Raw genomic sequence first — 16,175 nt, 5'->3', positions numbered from 1 at the left:
TAAAATATGAAAATTTTTTTACATATATGACATAAATATATAATATTAATTTAATATTATAACTTAATAATAAAAAATATTTTTTATATATAAATTATTTTTGTGAAATAGATAGAGTTTAAATTATAATTTATTTCTGCAAATTTATTGAAAATTATAAATTAATATAGCATGAAATGTGAATTAGGTGCTAGAGTTTGTCATTATTTATAATTTCTTCATTAAATTTTGATAATTTTATTTAAAAAAATTTCTAATTTTTCATTCTATCTATTAAGTAGTACATCTATAAATTTTAAAGACTTTTATCATTAATCAATAATAAAAAAAATTAAAATACCCTATTTAATATATACACCCAAGCTCAAATAAAGAAATTAATGTTTAAAATATATGCTTGAAAATTAAAATTCTTGTGTTGGAATTTTTGAAATTTGTTGATTGAAACTTTCTTATGCACATATCTATATATTCTTTTATTATTATTATTGACCCTAAATAATTTTTATTGTTTTATTATGATATATATAATGGCAAATATTTGATTTTTATTTTTATCATATATTCAATAAAATTTTTATAACATAATTTTTTTTTAAATGTTCCTTCACCAAAGTAATCACTTTAAATATCTAGGCTCAGTTCTTCAAGTAGATGGGGGATGTAAGGAGGATGTTAGTCATAGGATTAAAGCCGAATGGTTGAAGTGGAGACGTGCCACGGGAGTTTTATGTGATCGTAAGATTCCCAATAAATTAAAAGGAAAATTACGCATGTACCATAGACCGGCTATGTTATATGGTAGTGAGTGTTGGTCGTATGCATCTATCTAAGATAAGAGTTGCAGAGATGAGAATGTTAAGGTGGATGAGTGGCCATACTAGACTAGATAAATTAGTAAATGAGAGTATTAGAGAAAAGGTAGTGCCAATTGAAGATAAGTTGAGAGAAGGAGATTGAGGTGGTTTGGTCATGTGTAGACATACTGGAGGCTCAGATTAGACAAGTAGAGCACATTAGATTAGAGGATAGAAAGAAAAAAAGGGATAGACCTAAATTAACTTGGAGGAGAGTAGTACAACATGACTTAGAAGCATTAAACATTTATGAGGATTTAACCCAAAATCGTTCAGAGTGGAAAAAGCGAATTCATATAGCCGATCCCAAATTTTTGGGATAAAGGCTTAGTTGAGTTGAGTTGAGTTCCTTCATAAAAATGTTGGAATATAATAATCTTATAATATAATTACATTTAAAAAATATTATATAATATTAGAAACAATATGTTATAATAGTAAATATAATAATAAGTATGTTTAAAGGTTAAAACTTAAATATTATACTAATATTCAAGAAATTATAATTTTATTATAATTATTGTTGATTTTAAAAATTTTTTTGTTTTTATAGTGTTGCTCTGGCCATTATTAATCCTTGCAAGTGTTCGCATTTCAAAAAGGAAATACTAAGTCAATTAATTTACAAAAATATTACACATGATAAATAATTTTATTTTAAATTTGTAACACAGTAATTTTTTTAATTTATTATTAGATTAAGTAATTGAAATTTTTTAAATCAATTTTAAATTTTAACTTTAATAAATTTCAACATTATTAAATTTGCTGATAAATTTTCCCTCTTTTTATTTTTTTTAAATAAAAAATATATTTTTTATTTAATGAGTTTTGCAATACATTAGTAACAATTAATGGATTATATAGTAAAGATAATTATTTGTAAAATAATAATAAGAATAATAAATAAAAAAATAAAAAAATTATTCATTATTTTTTTCACTCTTTATTTTTGCTTTCCTCAAAAACAATTTCCCAAACATAAAGTAAAATGGGCCATTTGCCTCCTTTTTAACGCTTTGCTTCAAATATTCCATTAAAAAAAAAAAAAAAACTTTCCTTCAAACCTAATTCTGTCCCCTTTCTCGATCTTTCCCAATCAAGCTTGAAGGCTTGAAGTAGCAACGCTTGCAACAAGATTTCGCTGAACATTGAAGCTAGACGGACACTTTAGCTTCCGCATCGTTCAAGCTCCGGCAACCCTCAACAGCGGCTGCAACTGATTGGGATTTTCTGGAAAGACATTTTGAGTTTAAGGTGCCTATTTTATTTCGCGCTTTGTCTTTTCAGATTATAAACTCAATAAATTTGACGAAATTTATCTGCAAATTAGATTTAGCTTTGAATTGATTTGTTATTTTATCTTACTGATGCTGATGTTGTAATGGAAGTTAATTGCTTAGTTTAGAATTAGAATTTAGAAGTTTTTCATTGGTAAATGAATCCCTTTATAACTGTTGAATATTTGTGGAATTGAGTAATGATAAACTAACATTGCAATGAAGGGATGAGCTCACTGGCTTTTCTAATTTCTGATTTATTTACCTTTCTAGCAGTTCATAAATTGATGCATAGGCTAACTTCAGAAGTTGGCAATTTGGTGTCTTTGGTATCATAAACTGGGCCTTTATCCTTAATTTGTTGTTTCTTGGAAAATATTGATTTGTTTTTGTCAATTCGTAACCGAGTTTGGTTGGGATTACAGAAGGTAGAAATGTTTACATTCTAGTTAAGAACATTTGGGACTTTTAGAAAGGTTCTTTTATGTGAATGTTTAGAACTTCTCACTGAAACAGCTTGCTCTCTTTGATATTTTGTTCTCAATGCAGGTGTAATTATGTTCCCTGCCACGATATAAACTCACAAATATAAACGATGGTTGAGTTCTCTATTACTAATCAAAGATATACTTACATAGATGATCATAAATGGCCTTCTGAAGAAATTGACATTCACCATATTATAGTTCGGAAGAGCAATGCAAAAGGTTTCATTGTATGCGTATCAGCTTTTGTTGTTTTAGCAAATGGCCTTTGTCTCTTTCTAGTCAAGGTATTTTGTTTTTTTTCAGTTTTTTTTTTCAAGCTCTGGCATGATACGTACACCCATTGATTTTGTTGGTTTGGCATTCATTCTTTAGCAAAAGGCCTTTAACCACACCTTAGCTATATGTTGCATAGTTCTTTCTACATTAAAGGAGCCAGTGAATGGCTTTTTTTTTGGTCATTTTAATTCTGTTCTCAGTATCTTCTGACTTCCAAAATAAAAGTGTCATTTTGTTTCATAAAATGACTAATTTCATATGTTTATTCCAGTGCTCGAGTCATTTGTGACCTTAACTGACATAATGGCCGTCAATTAACAGGATATATCAATCAGCATTATTTTCTGGAGCTTTCTTTTAAGTGCAATCCTTGTCAAATTAATGTTTTGGAAGTCTGTTGTAAAAGGTGAGAACTAGTGAAATTGAGCTCTTAATAGGCATTATGTTATCTTAACATTAGAATGTAGTAATGTACAACACAATAGTGTTTTGAGTGTGTCCTTTCAGTTTGAGAACTCATATTTTCATCCTTATTTTTGCTGAATGAACAGAGTCTGTTGTGGTAATGCCAGCTTTTGGGGTCCAACTTGAAACTCATTATAGAAGGTATCATTGTTTTCTTCTTCCCTTCCCCATCACATACTGGCCCAAAGAATGCACATGGATATAAATTGCATCTGTAAATACACCTGTATTAAGTAATTGATTTTACTAATTTTATTTATGTTATCATTCAGCAAGTTACATGAGAAGTTTGGCTGAATAACATATATGGCAGTTAAATAATACACCTAATTTCTGAATCTCGAAATTGATGATTAATCTGGAATGAATAAGAGGTTATCCTGAGAGGAGAAGACAGCTTGCTATTACATGTCTTAAATTGGCATGGATTCCAAGTTGGAGAAAATTTAAGGAATTAAGCTCGAAGAGTTCTTCATTTTCATCTCTTGGGCCGAACATCTCAATCACTTATTTCTCATTCAGTCAATTGTATTTTCACCTTCAAGATATTTCCATTAAAGCAAAATTAACATAGGCCAAGCAATTAGTGCTTGCCATTCCTCCATCAGCTTTTGACTATCATGCTGTCAATAGTTACTAGTTATCTTTCAAAATATATTTTATTGTTTTTTTCCTTGTTCCTGAACTAAAGCATTATTATTTTCTGTCCAGCGGAAGAATTGCCCGCCGCTTTGTTCCCATTGGCAAGATTTTGAAACCTGTGCTGCTAGAATGTGTGACTCCAATTACTTGTTACTGGAGCCTGTCCCTTATTTTACGTGGGGAAGCAGATTTAATGTTGGTTTTTAAGGTATGCAAGTTTTGCATAAAAATATCTGACTGGTTAGAATGTTGCAAGCGTGAAAGATGGAAGTCCATATTATGGGGTTAAAAATTTACAAAATGGCTGCAAATTTTTTAAAACAAGATGTAGGAGTTTATTGATGATCAAAGGTTTTCATGTACTTTTTCTTAATTAAAACATAAATTCTGTATGTAGGAATTGCATCCACCTATGAAGATGTTGGTCCCTATCTGGAAGGCCTTGTGTATTGCCTGTGGCAGTGAAGAAAGTTCAGACCCCTCTATAAAAAATGGCTAACGCCATTGAAGGATTTAAGATGAAGGGAATTGATGATGTTATCTTGTTCTTTAAGCTATTCCTAATCATTTATTGATATTATTCATTCACCATAATTCATGATAGGCATTTTTTCATTGGACATCTCTTAGCCCCAGCTCCAAAAGCAGTAGATTAGGACTTGGCTTGATTGAGCAACTGCATTAAGCGCTCATTGAATTTTAGTTGAGGCAGCAAAGGGCGAGGGTTTGAAAGTAGACAGTTTAGCTTTCTAAAGTTTGGGGTCCAAAACATGTACACACATCACCAGTTTGTTTAAACTAAAGTTAATACTTTTCTTCAGTAGTAAATTGGCATGTTCAGGAATTAGGAAGTTGATAGAGACAAGGAAGATAAGATTAACACAAAAAGTAGAAAGAATTACCAAATTAATAATGATTGACATATTGTGTGTATGCATATGCTTTAGGGGAACAGAAGTTACCTAGTTTGACTGCTACTTAACCAAATCAAATGTAAAAACAAAGCAAAATCATTATGTTTTACCTTGGTGTCCCAGCATTACCTCATTCAAAAGACCTTTTGCTGCCGGTCATAAAAAATTAAATGAGCTAATGATGGAATTGAGACGATCTAAAGCAATGATGCAGCAGCCCAATATCGAATTCAAACTACCTTCGGCAAAAACAATAAAAAAAAACTACCAAACAAATCAGAACAGAGCTCCACAGACCCATGAAAATGGCGGGTCTTACTTCTTGCCAAATGGTTTGTTTAGGAAGTATACGTGTTCCCTTGATGTTGCATTAATATGGACAAAGATGATGAACTTGTCCTAATAAGGTTAACATTCGATAGACCCACTGTTCAGGCAGTACTGATCCTATTAACAAAGAAACTATGCTTCGGGTGACCCCCCCTATACAAAGCGTGCCTGAGAGATGCATAAACTTTGGTAGGGAAATTTGAGGACATCTTCCATTAATCTTCCAAATGCAAGAGTTGGTTCAATTCGTGAGAGTGAGTATGATCTGTGATTGAATGTGACATGAAACTGCTAGTGCTTTGAGTAGAAATATGGCAGTCTCAACAATCAAGGCTCAAGGGTTTCTTTTCTTATCCTCGAAACCAGGGAAGCAGAGGGACCTTTTCTTTAAATAGCCCTTGCTGCTTTTGGCATGCATTTTGATTTCTTTCGAGGGGACCTTATCTTTGAGGAGATGAATGCTTTTTGAAGTAGAGCAATCCCCACTTGCGTTTTAAAGCACGTGGGTCCTTGCATTTGTCAATGGACCAGGGTAACAAAATATGGTTACATTAGCAGAAACTGATCCAAACTTCTTCAAACTCTACTTAATTTAATCATGGGCTTTGTCAAGATGTTTTGCTTGTATTGTGGACTACAGAAACTTGGCTCAATTCAATTGGTTCTGTTTTGATCCACATCAATCAAGTTGAAATTTTAAAAGGGAAATTACAATTGGGTCCCTAAATTTTACCCTGTGTTACATTTTCATTCTTAAATTTTAAAAAATTAATTATTTGATTAATGAATTTTATGTTATATTATATTTTAATATCTAAATTTTAAAAAATTAATTATTTAATTTTTTTAATTTTAATATATAAAATAATTTAATCTTTATAATTTTAATATTTATAACACTATTATCTATTTACAGAAAAAATAAATTATTTTGTATATTAAAACTATAGGAGGTTAAAGCGTGATATAATATAAAATTTATAAATTAAATAATTAATTTTTAAAAATTTAAAGATTAAAATATAATATATTGTAAAATTTAAAAATTAAATAATTAATTTTTAAAAATTAAAATATAATATAAAATAAATTTCAATTCCAAATTATAAATTTCCAATTTTAAAAAAAGTATGCTGTTACGTTCCACTTGCTTATCCTTATTAGGCAAAATTGCACAACTATAATGTCTCATTAAAGTTATAAAAAAAAAAAAGGAAGAATGATTACTAATGACAATAACCACTCAACCATAACCATGTGGGTACCTAATTGGTGAAGCACTGAAGCTTCCTCTATATAATGTCTTCCCATCCCACTTGTTAAGACTCTGTCCTCATTTCAATTCAGTGTTTTATTTATTTATTTATTATTATTTGATGGAGTATTGAATTCCCTTGCTTTGACACCGAAGAATCCACCCAGACAGCCAAGTCCTGGGCTTGTACAATATGAGATTTGAATTTATGAATGCCAGCTATAGGCAACAATGCATTAACTATGCAGAAATAAACTTTGGTCACATGTGTACACCACTGTACAACAAGGTTAGTTGTAAAAATAAAGATCATTATTCTTTATTAATTAAGATTTGACTCTATTTAAAAATATTTATGAATTATTTCAAATTTTTTAGTATATTAAATAAATATAAGAAATTTTACGGTATTTCAAGATTTTATTGGATGTGAAGTGTGTGTGTGAAGGATTATACAAGAATAAAGACTCTATTAAAATTATTATGATTTTAACAGCGATTCATTCTTATTATTAACACATGTGTGCGTCTGTTTTATTTATCAATAAAAAAGAAAGGCTCCTGAGTAAAAGTAAAGGAGAATTGTGTATTGCAGTGTAACCCTGATTGAAATCCGTGAGAGAATCGTGCCTACTTAGAGACTGATCTTTTGGGATTGTTAAAATTAATTCTATTTATTGACAAAAAAAATAATAATGTAAGAATTTAATATCAAATGAAAATTTATTCTTGATGGACATAAATCAGTTTGAGAATATATATATATATATATATAAAATCGTTCTGAATTTTTTTTGTCTAAATTTTTTTCACCATTAACTTAAGATATAAGATATAAGGTGACACTGCTTATTAAATTTATAGGAAGATTATTGATTAGACTTTGTTTATTATAAATTTAAAATACAAATATATGAGACTTATATATTTAAATTTCATCATATATTTTATATTTTAGATTCATAGACATGAAAAATCTCTCGTGGAGAAGAATTTCCTTCTAACTCCTCCTCGGTTCCACCACACACACACACACACAAGCAAGATGGATTGGACTTATCAAAGAATTCCAATAGCTGGTTTAAACCTGTCTTCACCCACACCGGGGGCTGCAGAGCTCCGGGGCCAGTACACCGTGGCCACGCTGGTCGTCACGTGAACTTCACAAGGTTACACTTGTCATGGCTTCAAACTGTGAACTGCTTCAACAAGGGAATAAATGTTGCAACCCTACCACACACACAGAGAGAGAGAGAGAGAGAGAGAGAGAGAGAGAGAGAGAGAGAGAGAGAGAGAGAGAGAGAGAGAGAGAGAGAGAATTGTAGTTGAGTTATGTTGTCTAATTTCATTCCTTTGTTTCTCTCAGGTGACACTGCCTACTAAATTTATAGAAAAATTATTAGTTAGACCTTATTCATTATAAATTTAAAATAGAAAAATACGAGACTTATATATTTAAATTTCACCGTATATTTCGTATTTTGGATTCATATACAAGAAAAATCTCTCATGGACTGAGTCAAAGAGAAGAATTTCCTTCTAACTCCTAGGTTGCACCACACACACAAGAGCAAGATGGATTGGACCTATCAAAGAATTCCAAGAGCTGGTTTAAACCTGTCTTCACCCACACCTAGGGGTGCAGGGCTCCGGGGCTAACTCACCGTGCCCACGTTGGTCGTCACGTGAAGTTCACAAGGGTACACTCTCCATGGCTTCAAATGTGAGCTGCTTCAACGAGGGAAAAAATATTGCAACCCTACCACACACACACACACACACAGAGACAAGTAGTTGGGTTATGTTGTCTACATGATATGTTTGACGGACTTCTGCCGACACCTTGGACTTGTTTACACATTGAATCATGTGCACAATCTCTATATATCTTTATATAATCCATTAGTGCCAATGCAATCTCCTCTAACCTCTCTTTCATTGATTTTGTTATAATAGGGAATCAAACTCACCCAGTATGAAGAAGAAGAATAAATGAATGGAAAATTTTAATCAATTTATTATGAACATAAGATATAAATATGCTAATTGAAAATTTTCTAATCAATTTAATTAAATGCAGAACATGGAAACAATGTTTATCTTGACATATGGAAGTGTGGTGATTAGTGAACTTAATTAAAGTTGTGCTTCATGATTAAGACATGAGAAGGTGCTAATTACTCTCAACAAAGAAAAGGAGAGACTGAGGTTGTTGAAATGGGGATGATCAGACGACAAAGAAGTAGAAAATTCTTATTTAGATTTGACTTATTATGAATTTAAAATATATATATATATATGTGTGTGTGTGGGATTTAGACGTAAAATAAATGAGATTACGTATTTGTGTCTTTAATTGATATTAAAGCTATAAAAAGAAATTTTTGTGAAATTTATATATTTAAGATACGGATATTATTACATATTTTATATCTTAAGTTTTGTTTGTTTCATGAAAATTTTCTAAGAAAATTTTTTCCATAAAAATATTTTTCATTCAGTTGTAATATTAAATAAATGATATGTATTTATATTATATATTTATAATTATTTTTATATATTTATAGGATTACCAAAGTTCATAAAATGACTTTTTTTTAAAATATATATATTTTACTATATAATTTTTCATTTGATAAAAAAATATTTTTTTTATTAACTTATTTTTTAAATATTTAAAATATGAAAAATAATTTTTAATATTTTTTACAAAACAAACGAAAACTATAAATACATATTAGATTACATCTAAGAGTTTATGCAAAAAAAAAAAAAAAAAAAAAAGCCTAAAGTTAGAGAGGAAGAGAGACCAGGCTCAGCGGTCTTACCACGCTGGCGCACCCTTTCTTCACCTGTCCGAATCATTGCTAGGCTTTTCCCCGACCCAACTTCCATGTTGTCTCTAACTTCCTTAGATAAGCCCCAACTTCTTCTGTCTTCCTCTCCCCCTCCCATTTATATATATACATGTGCGCGCGCGCGCGCTTCACAGTTTCAAGCAACAACTCCTTCATTTGCTTTAGCTTTTAAGCCACCTTTTTCTACTTCTCTACTACTTTGGTTCATCATATATATATATATATGGGGCTGGATCTTTTCCTCTCAACGACCCACAATAAAGGGTTCGATCCAAAAGAGATGCTGGGCTTGAAACCATGGAACCATGATGATTGTTTATTGGACAAGAAGCGAAGCTTCGAAGACGCCTCTGGAAAGCTGAAAAAAGACTTATCACAAACTTTGCCTTTGCTTTTATGGAGTGGCCAGCCTAATGACGAAGATGATGACAATAGAGAAAAGAAGAGACTTAACTCTTGTCCCCTTACCAAGTGAGTAGCTAGTGATCATTATTAGTTCATTTATGTTTTTTCTATTTAATTGTTCTTTGTATAAAGAACTTGACAATTCGATTAAATTTCAATAGAATTAATGAAGAGATAGTGGAAGAGGATGATCATGTAGTGGGTTGGCCACCCATTAAATCATGGAGGAAGAAGGTGCTTCGCCAGCAACAAGCTCCCCGGATTTTCAAGAATCGCCTGGCTGCTGCTGCTTCTTGGAAAGAAAATAATGGTGGGTTAAATTCCAAGTATGTAAAGGTGAAGATGGAAGGAGTGGCCATAGCAAGGAAGATTGATCTAAGGCTTTTCCACTCTTATCAGACACTTACAAACTCCTTGATCACCATGTTTGACAAATGTAAGTGATTGTACCTTAAAATTCATATATATTTTGTTGAGTTACCAAACAAGGTCTAATTAATTGGTTTCATTTTCTTTTCTGGGTTTTCCTCCCCATTTGTACACAGGCCTAGAACTTGAGAAAGATAGTACTGCAAAGTACACATTGGCATACCAAGACAAAGATGGAGATTGGCTACTTGCAGGAGATGTTCCATGGCAGTAAGTATTGTTTCCATTTATTTTCCTCCACTGAGTGCAAATTTTTCTCTATGGAAATCAATCAGATTTTACCATATAGAGAGATAACGAACCAAGAAGAAGTGAAATGGATATTCAAAAACCTAAGAAATCCACTAGTAGCTGCATATATGTTAAACCTAAGAAACCCAGGATCGACTCTCCCTCCATAAAGTATTAAAAATTGGTTTAAAAGCATATTTTAGTGATAAGAATTCAAAACAACAGCTTTGTTAATAAGTGATTTGAAAATGATGGTTTTGCAGGAACTTCATAAAGTGTGTGCAGCGTCTGGAGTTACTGAGAAATGAGTGAAAGTGTTGAAGCAGTGCATGAGCCAGTCCTAGAAGGGGGGAAAATAATAATAAAGATTTGTGGGATAAGCACAATTAGCTTAGTTAATTGTTCAGTTAATAATTTTGTACTTGTTACTGTTGAATGCATTTTGAGTAATTTTGTATGAGAACTCAAGTTGGATCTTGGGGAAGGCATTAGCCACCAACTCAAGAAATTATTTTTGTATGGATTGTAAAATGGGCGTGGAAGGATACTTGGTGAATTAAATAATAATAATAATAATAAATAAATAATATTTACATTTAGTTATGACAAGTTATAAATTCGAAAACTTTTTTTATTATTAGAGGGAAGTGATAGGCTGCTACCACCTTTTAGGTTTATACGACGTCGTTTCAATGCAGACATTTACTCCTGCCAATTACAAACGAAATTTGTAGAACCTTTCGTTTCCAAAAAATGAGTGCATTTCATTCCCGTATTGTTTCTGTATTTGCCTTGCAGTTCAGTGGATGCCCTGAGCAACCTGATAGATTATGGAACTTAAGAGGCAAGCTAAAGATTATTACTGATCCTTGTGCTCAGAATGCAGCATGGCCTAATGAAAATGCTAATCCTCGAGTTGCTTGTGACTGCCTTGGAAACATCTGCCATATCACTTCTCTGTCAGTTTACAATATAATCACCATTGCTTTCTTTGTTGTTTCTTAGCTACAATTGTTTATTTATGCTCAGGATACTGTTTTTCACTTGCACATGATTCAGGAAGATTTATGCTTTAGACATTTCTGGTGAGATACCCAGTCACCTGTTTGTTCTTAAGGAGCTAATGCACTTGTAAGACGCTAAATTTTCTTTAAGTTCCTACCACTACATACCGCACTTTTTCCAATTGGATCGAAAAACTTTTTATTCCAAACGCATCGCAACTGAAACTTTTGGGTTATGTGCTTCTCCGTAGATCATTGAATTCTGTTTTTGAAATGTGGATTTTGTTTATTGTTCATTTCAGCTGGGCATCTGATAATCTCTTTAATGGAAAGTTTCCAGACTTTTTTGGGACTCTTACATAACTCAGGGTCGTGTATGCAATTGCATGATTTTCCTTGAACTGTACTGATCCTTTGAGAAACATTTCATTTAGGTTTGCAGACTGATGCGTGTTGTTGCACACAGGCAACTACAAGGTACATCACTTGAAGGTCCAATCCCAAGCAGTTTTAGTGCTCTAAACAACCTGGGAGACTTGTAAGGCCTTGTAAATTACGACTTAAATCTTTTGCATCATACCATATTCTGTTGTCTTTTTTCCCTGAAATAATGAGTAATGACAGATGCATCATGCCATGTCTATTGTGCTTTATTGCTAGATGTTCGCCGTCTCTTTTTTTCCTCACCATTTGTGCTTTGTAGGAGAATTAGTGATCTTAGTGGTGAAGATTCTTCTCGAGTTAAGAAAAACGTAAGAAATTTGTCCATATTGTAAGATTCTTGTACATCTTAGTTCCCTAAAAGCAATTTATTTCCTTACAGTTTTCTTGTACTACACCTCCTACATGCTATTATCTATTTGGGTTGCAGAGTCTTGACAAACTGCCTACTTTCAGGACAAATTCCAAAACTCCTTGGCACATTTTCTAAGTTGAAACTACTGTAAGTCACTTTGACATCAAAGTAGAACATTGATATGCTTATTTTGTTTTTCCAATATCTACTAATTAAACTTCCAATTACTATCTTAATTTCTTGACAGTAAACAATTATAGCATTTCCTATCATTCGTTTATGAAGTTTCTCAATTTCATCCAGCTACTGCCTAACTGGGACAAAATTGTTATGGCAGGGACTTGAGTTTCAACAAGTTGACCGGCCATATTACTACCTCATTCCAAGATTTGGCTTCTTTACAATATATATAATTTTTAGTTTCACTGCTCTACTGTTACTTTTATTATCATGATTTAACTGAAGCCAATTCTTAGTCATTTGCACTCTTTAGAAATAATGCTTCTTGATGAATTAAACGCCACATGAAAAGTGGGAAGAAAAAATTAGTGCCTTTTTTTCCACTGATAATGCCTTCTTGCCCTTGTTGGAAAATTTTTGTGATCTGCTAACTTTATTTGATATCATATATCAAGTATCTTGGGAATAACAACTTGACTGGGGAGCTACCTGCAAATATCATAGGTCCACGGGTCAATGCAATGTAAGTGCCTCTTTGCTTCAGTTTCTACTTTTTTCTTTCTGGTTTATGTTTATCCAGTTTTATGTGTGAATGCATGGACACATAAACAGACAATTATAAATCCCTTCTATTTGAAGTTTAAATTAATTAAGGAAATTGAATAATGGATATATAATTCAGCCAACCTTGATTTAAGTTTGTTCAAGGTAGAATCATCCATTGATCAAATATATAAATTGTCCTTCAGGCAAAGCCACTTGAAAAATGAAAAGTGGCAATGGAAATTATTATGATCCTTTCATTGTTTCTTTTAAAGCGAATGCAACAAGTTAACCATGTTTTCTAATTATGGCCAAGTTTTTATTTATTACTTCATGGCAGAGATGTCTCATTTAATCCTCTTTCTGGAAATTTGCCACAAAATTTTGGCAAAGTTGGATTATCCATTGAAGTTCACCTTCATCATCTTCTCATCTAAAGCTTCCTGTGCGGCTGTACTGAGTTCATCATCCATTGACTGTAGTTACATACTCTGGGATGGAAATATTTTGTGAAAGTGCTCACTTTGTAACTTATTGAGCAAGAAATGACTTTGTTTATTCTTCAGGATGATTGTTGGAACTTCCATTAATGCAAATGGCTTACAGGACAGGTCAGATTGTTCTGGAGACTCAAGAGATGTGATTTATTTGTATTATTTTCTTTAATCAAATGAACAATGACGGAAAAACTCAGGTTTCTGGGATGTTGTGATGCCTTCAAGCTGACTTAAAATGCAGAAACAAAGTTGCATCCTGTAAGTCATAAGTTTGGAACTTTTTCACATCTAAACATTGGGATTCACTCTTATTTTATTGGTGGAAAAAGATTTTCCAATTCCAAAAGAACTGCTACTTCTATTGCAGCTTCATTCTCTATCAAGTGTGAAGGCACAGGGCAAACATCCGCATGTTGGAAATTTCATCTCAAACCCTGCACCCAAATATATAGTACAGACAGATTCTCAGATCATTGAAACTTAAGAGTCTGAGCAGTATTAGACAGCAAGAATTTCGCCAAGTTCGCTAAGGTACTATGGTCTTGGCTTAAAGAATGGGAGATGCAGCGTTGAGCTTCAACTTTGCATGCAGAGACAGTAATGGATGATGTCTCTTAGTCTTGGAAAGGCCTTGGGAGGTGTTTATTTGATGTATACATTCAGGCATGTTTCGCAATGCAAGGGATCATGACCAATGAGTTTTAGCTTACTGGTAATGTAGCCATCTCCAGGACTCAAACTAATAAGTCATAATTGGTTACAGGGCAAGAGAGTTCTCCAGGACTTCAACATACAAAAAGAAGCTGGTGGATCCAAAAGAGCCATGATTAAAACATTCCAGGCAAACGTGACAAACACCATCATGGACATTCACTTGTTTTGGGCTGGGAAAGGCACTTGCTGCATGCCATTTCAATGTACATACAGACTGTCAGCAATTCATGTTTCACAAGGTTCCTCTCGCGGCTAGTCGTGCAAATTTTTCATGTTTTCTGCTTTTGGTTGCAATTTTCATTTACAAACACTTTTCTTTTTCTTTTATTCATTTCTAACTAGCTAGGCTCCATTTTTTTCCAGTCTCTGATAGTACAGAATCTTCCAAGCGGAACAAGAAGCAAGTAGGAAAACTTGTTGGGATAGCAGTAGGACGTGCAGCTGGGCTAGTGATAATCTCTTCTATATTTCTATCCATGGTCGACGAGGGATTCACCTAAACGCATCCTCTCTCACAGATAGGGCTGAGCAGAATTCGGTTCAAACCGAAAAACTGAATCGAACCGAGTCAATTCGGTTTAATCGGTTCGGTTTTAAAATTTAATCGGTTCGATTCAATTTTAATTTATAGAAATTTCAGTTATTTCGATTCGGTTCGGTTTTAATTTATAAAAATTTCTGTTATTTCGGTTCGGTTCGGTTTTGAAAAGAAAAAAATCGATTAAACCGAACCGAACCGAATAGTGATTTATATAGTTAAATCGAACCGAATCGATTTTTGAATTAATTTATTTTTATATAAAATTTATGAATTATGTTTAATTTTATATATATTAATTGTTTAATTTCATTGATTAATGGTTATTAGGTTCAAACCAAAGTTAAAATTAGACTAAATAACTTGAAAATCAAGTCTAAATTAAAAAATCAATCAAAAATCAAACCGATCGATTTAAATCAAACCGAACCGAATCGATTCGATTCGATTCGGTTCGATTTCTAAAATTGACGGTTCTATTTTTATAATTTAATTCGGTTCAGTTATATTCGATTTGAACCGATTGCGCACCCCTACTCACAGAGAACCACCTGGGTAGTGATGATGCCAGAAGCAAGATGCACCCAATAATTAGCCAAGAAATGCCTCCACCTCCATCACATTGTATTATATATAATTGTGGATTTTGGCTCTATAGACTCATTACTTGTCATTGTAACTAAAAATTAAACCGAACTATTTTAACTTGATTTAATTGATTTGATTTGATCTTATTAATTCTTTTAGAAAATTCGATTCGATTCTATTATTGCAGCTCAATTCAATTTAAAACTAAATTGACCAATTATACATCTCTAATCACCAACATTTGACTAACTGAGTAACCAAACAGGCTAAAAGTCTTTGTAGTATGACTTCTTTGATAGTCTCGTGACTTTGATTGCTTGTTGGGTAATTTTGTGGCTAGCAATGCAGCTTCTACATTGAAGATTGAATGCAGCTTCTTTATCACAATCAATAGATAAGATATGATTTCTGCTTTTTCTAGCCAACGAAAATATGTGAAAAAATAAAATAAAATAAAAAAGGAAGAATTTATTATCATTTGTGAAATGAGATTAAGGATCGTCACTCATTCAACCCAATAGTAGAACGACCACGGTGGGACTCGAACCCACAATCTCCCGCTCCGGAGGCGAGCGCCTTATCCATTAGGCCACGCGATCCACTTAATTGTATTTTTGTCACCAATTTTTTATTTAACGTTAAAAATTATATCACACGTTGATTAATATACCAACATATAAAATTTAAATTTAATATAGATATTATTTTTTATGCCTGAATCTTTTTCCAATACGATTATATATTAGCCGAACCTATTTAATAGGCTTAATTAGAATGAATACTAAAAAAAAATCTAACCCAATGCTAAAAAATTCATACTATTATTTGTTTATTTATTTTTATAATGAAATGTATATACAAAGGATAGAGAAGTGACATTTCTCA

The 16,175-nt window shown here is 32.3% G+C and overlaps 2 protein-coding genes and 1 non-coding gene across 3 annotated transcripts; 2 read left to right on the top strand and 1 right to left on the bottom strand.

Annotated features, from left to right (window-relative positions):
- Positions 1-1,877: 1,877 nt before the first annotated feature.
- On the top strand, positions 1,878-4,836 carry LOC110654030 (uncharacterized). The gene is made up of 6 exons (XM_021809889.2): positions 1,878-2,114; positions 2,687-2,909; positions 3,223-3,307; positions 3,453-3,507; positions 4,078-4,216; positions 4,406-4,836. The coding sequence occupies exons 2-6, from the start codon at positions 2,733-2,735 to the stop codon at positions 4,505-4,507; spliced, it is 558 nt and encodes a 185-aa protein (XP_021665581.2). The 5' UTR covers positions 1,878-2,114; positions 2,687-2,732; the 3' UTR covers positions 4,508-4,836.
- Positions 4,837-9,486: 4,650 nt separating this feature from the next.
- Positions 9,487-14,993, top strand: LOC110654031 (probable LRR receptor-like serine/threonine-protein kinase At1g56130). Its single transcript, XM_058146373.1, is given in 18 exon segments — positions 9,487-9,836; positions 9,932-10,206; positions 10,316-10,409; positions 10,694-10,739; positions 11,229-11,389; positions 11,490-11,561; positions 11,737-11,766; positions 11,877-11,972; positions 12,138-12,206; positions 12,306-12,377; positions 13,520-13,592; positions 13,648-13,708; positions 13,818-13,860; positions 13,862-14,036; positions 14,039-14,113; positions 14,214-14,403; positions 14,528-14,631; positions 14,633-14,993. Coding segments are annotated over 18 exon segments (1,938 nt in total). The 5' UTR covers positions 9,487-9,588; the 3' UTR covers positions 14,687-14,993.
- An 823-nt stretch (positions 14,994-15,816) lies between these two features.
- TRNAR-CCG (transfer RNA arginine (anticodon CCG)) lies at positions 15,817-15,889 on the bottom strand. Its single transcript has one exon. It is a non-coding gene; the product is annotated as a tRNA-Arg (tRNA).
- Between the last annotated feature and the right edge of the window lie 286 nt (positions 15,890-16,175).

This window comes from Hevea brasiliensis, chromosome 4 (assembly GCF_030052815.1).
Source record: "Hevea brasiliensis isolate MT/VB/25A 57/8 chromosome 4, ASM3005281v1, whole genome shotgun sequence".
NCBI lineage: Eukaryota > Viridiplantae > Streptophyta > Magnoliopsida > Malpighiales > Euphorbiaceae > Hevea > Hevea brasiliensis.
Note: the sequence above shows the minus strand (reverse complement) of the source record. Positions and strands in the feature narration are given on the sequence as shown.

Excerpts from the sequence above, each read along its gene's own strand:
- LOC110654030 (XM_021809889.2), top strand. The coding sequence starts at position 2,733 with ATGGTTGAGTTCTCTATTACTAATCAAAGATATACTTACATAGATGAT. Across the intron at positions 3,508-4,077 it reads CTTGAAACTCATTATAGAAG|CGGAAGAATTGCCCGCCGCT; the intron begins GTATCATTGTTT and ends TTTTCTGTCCAG. Across the intron at positions 4,217-4,405 it reads ATTTAATGTTGGTTTTTAAG|GAATTGCATCCACCTATGAA; the intron begins GTATGCAAGTTT and ends TTCTGTATGTAG.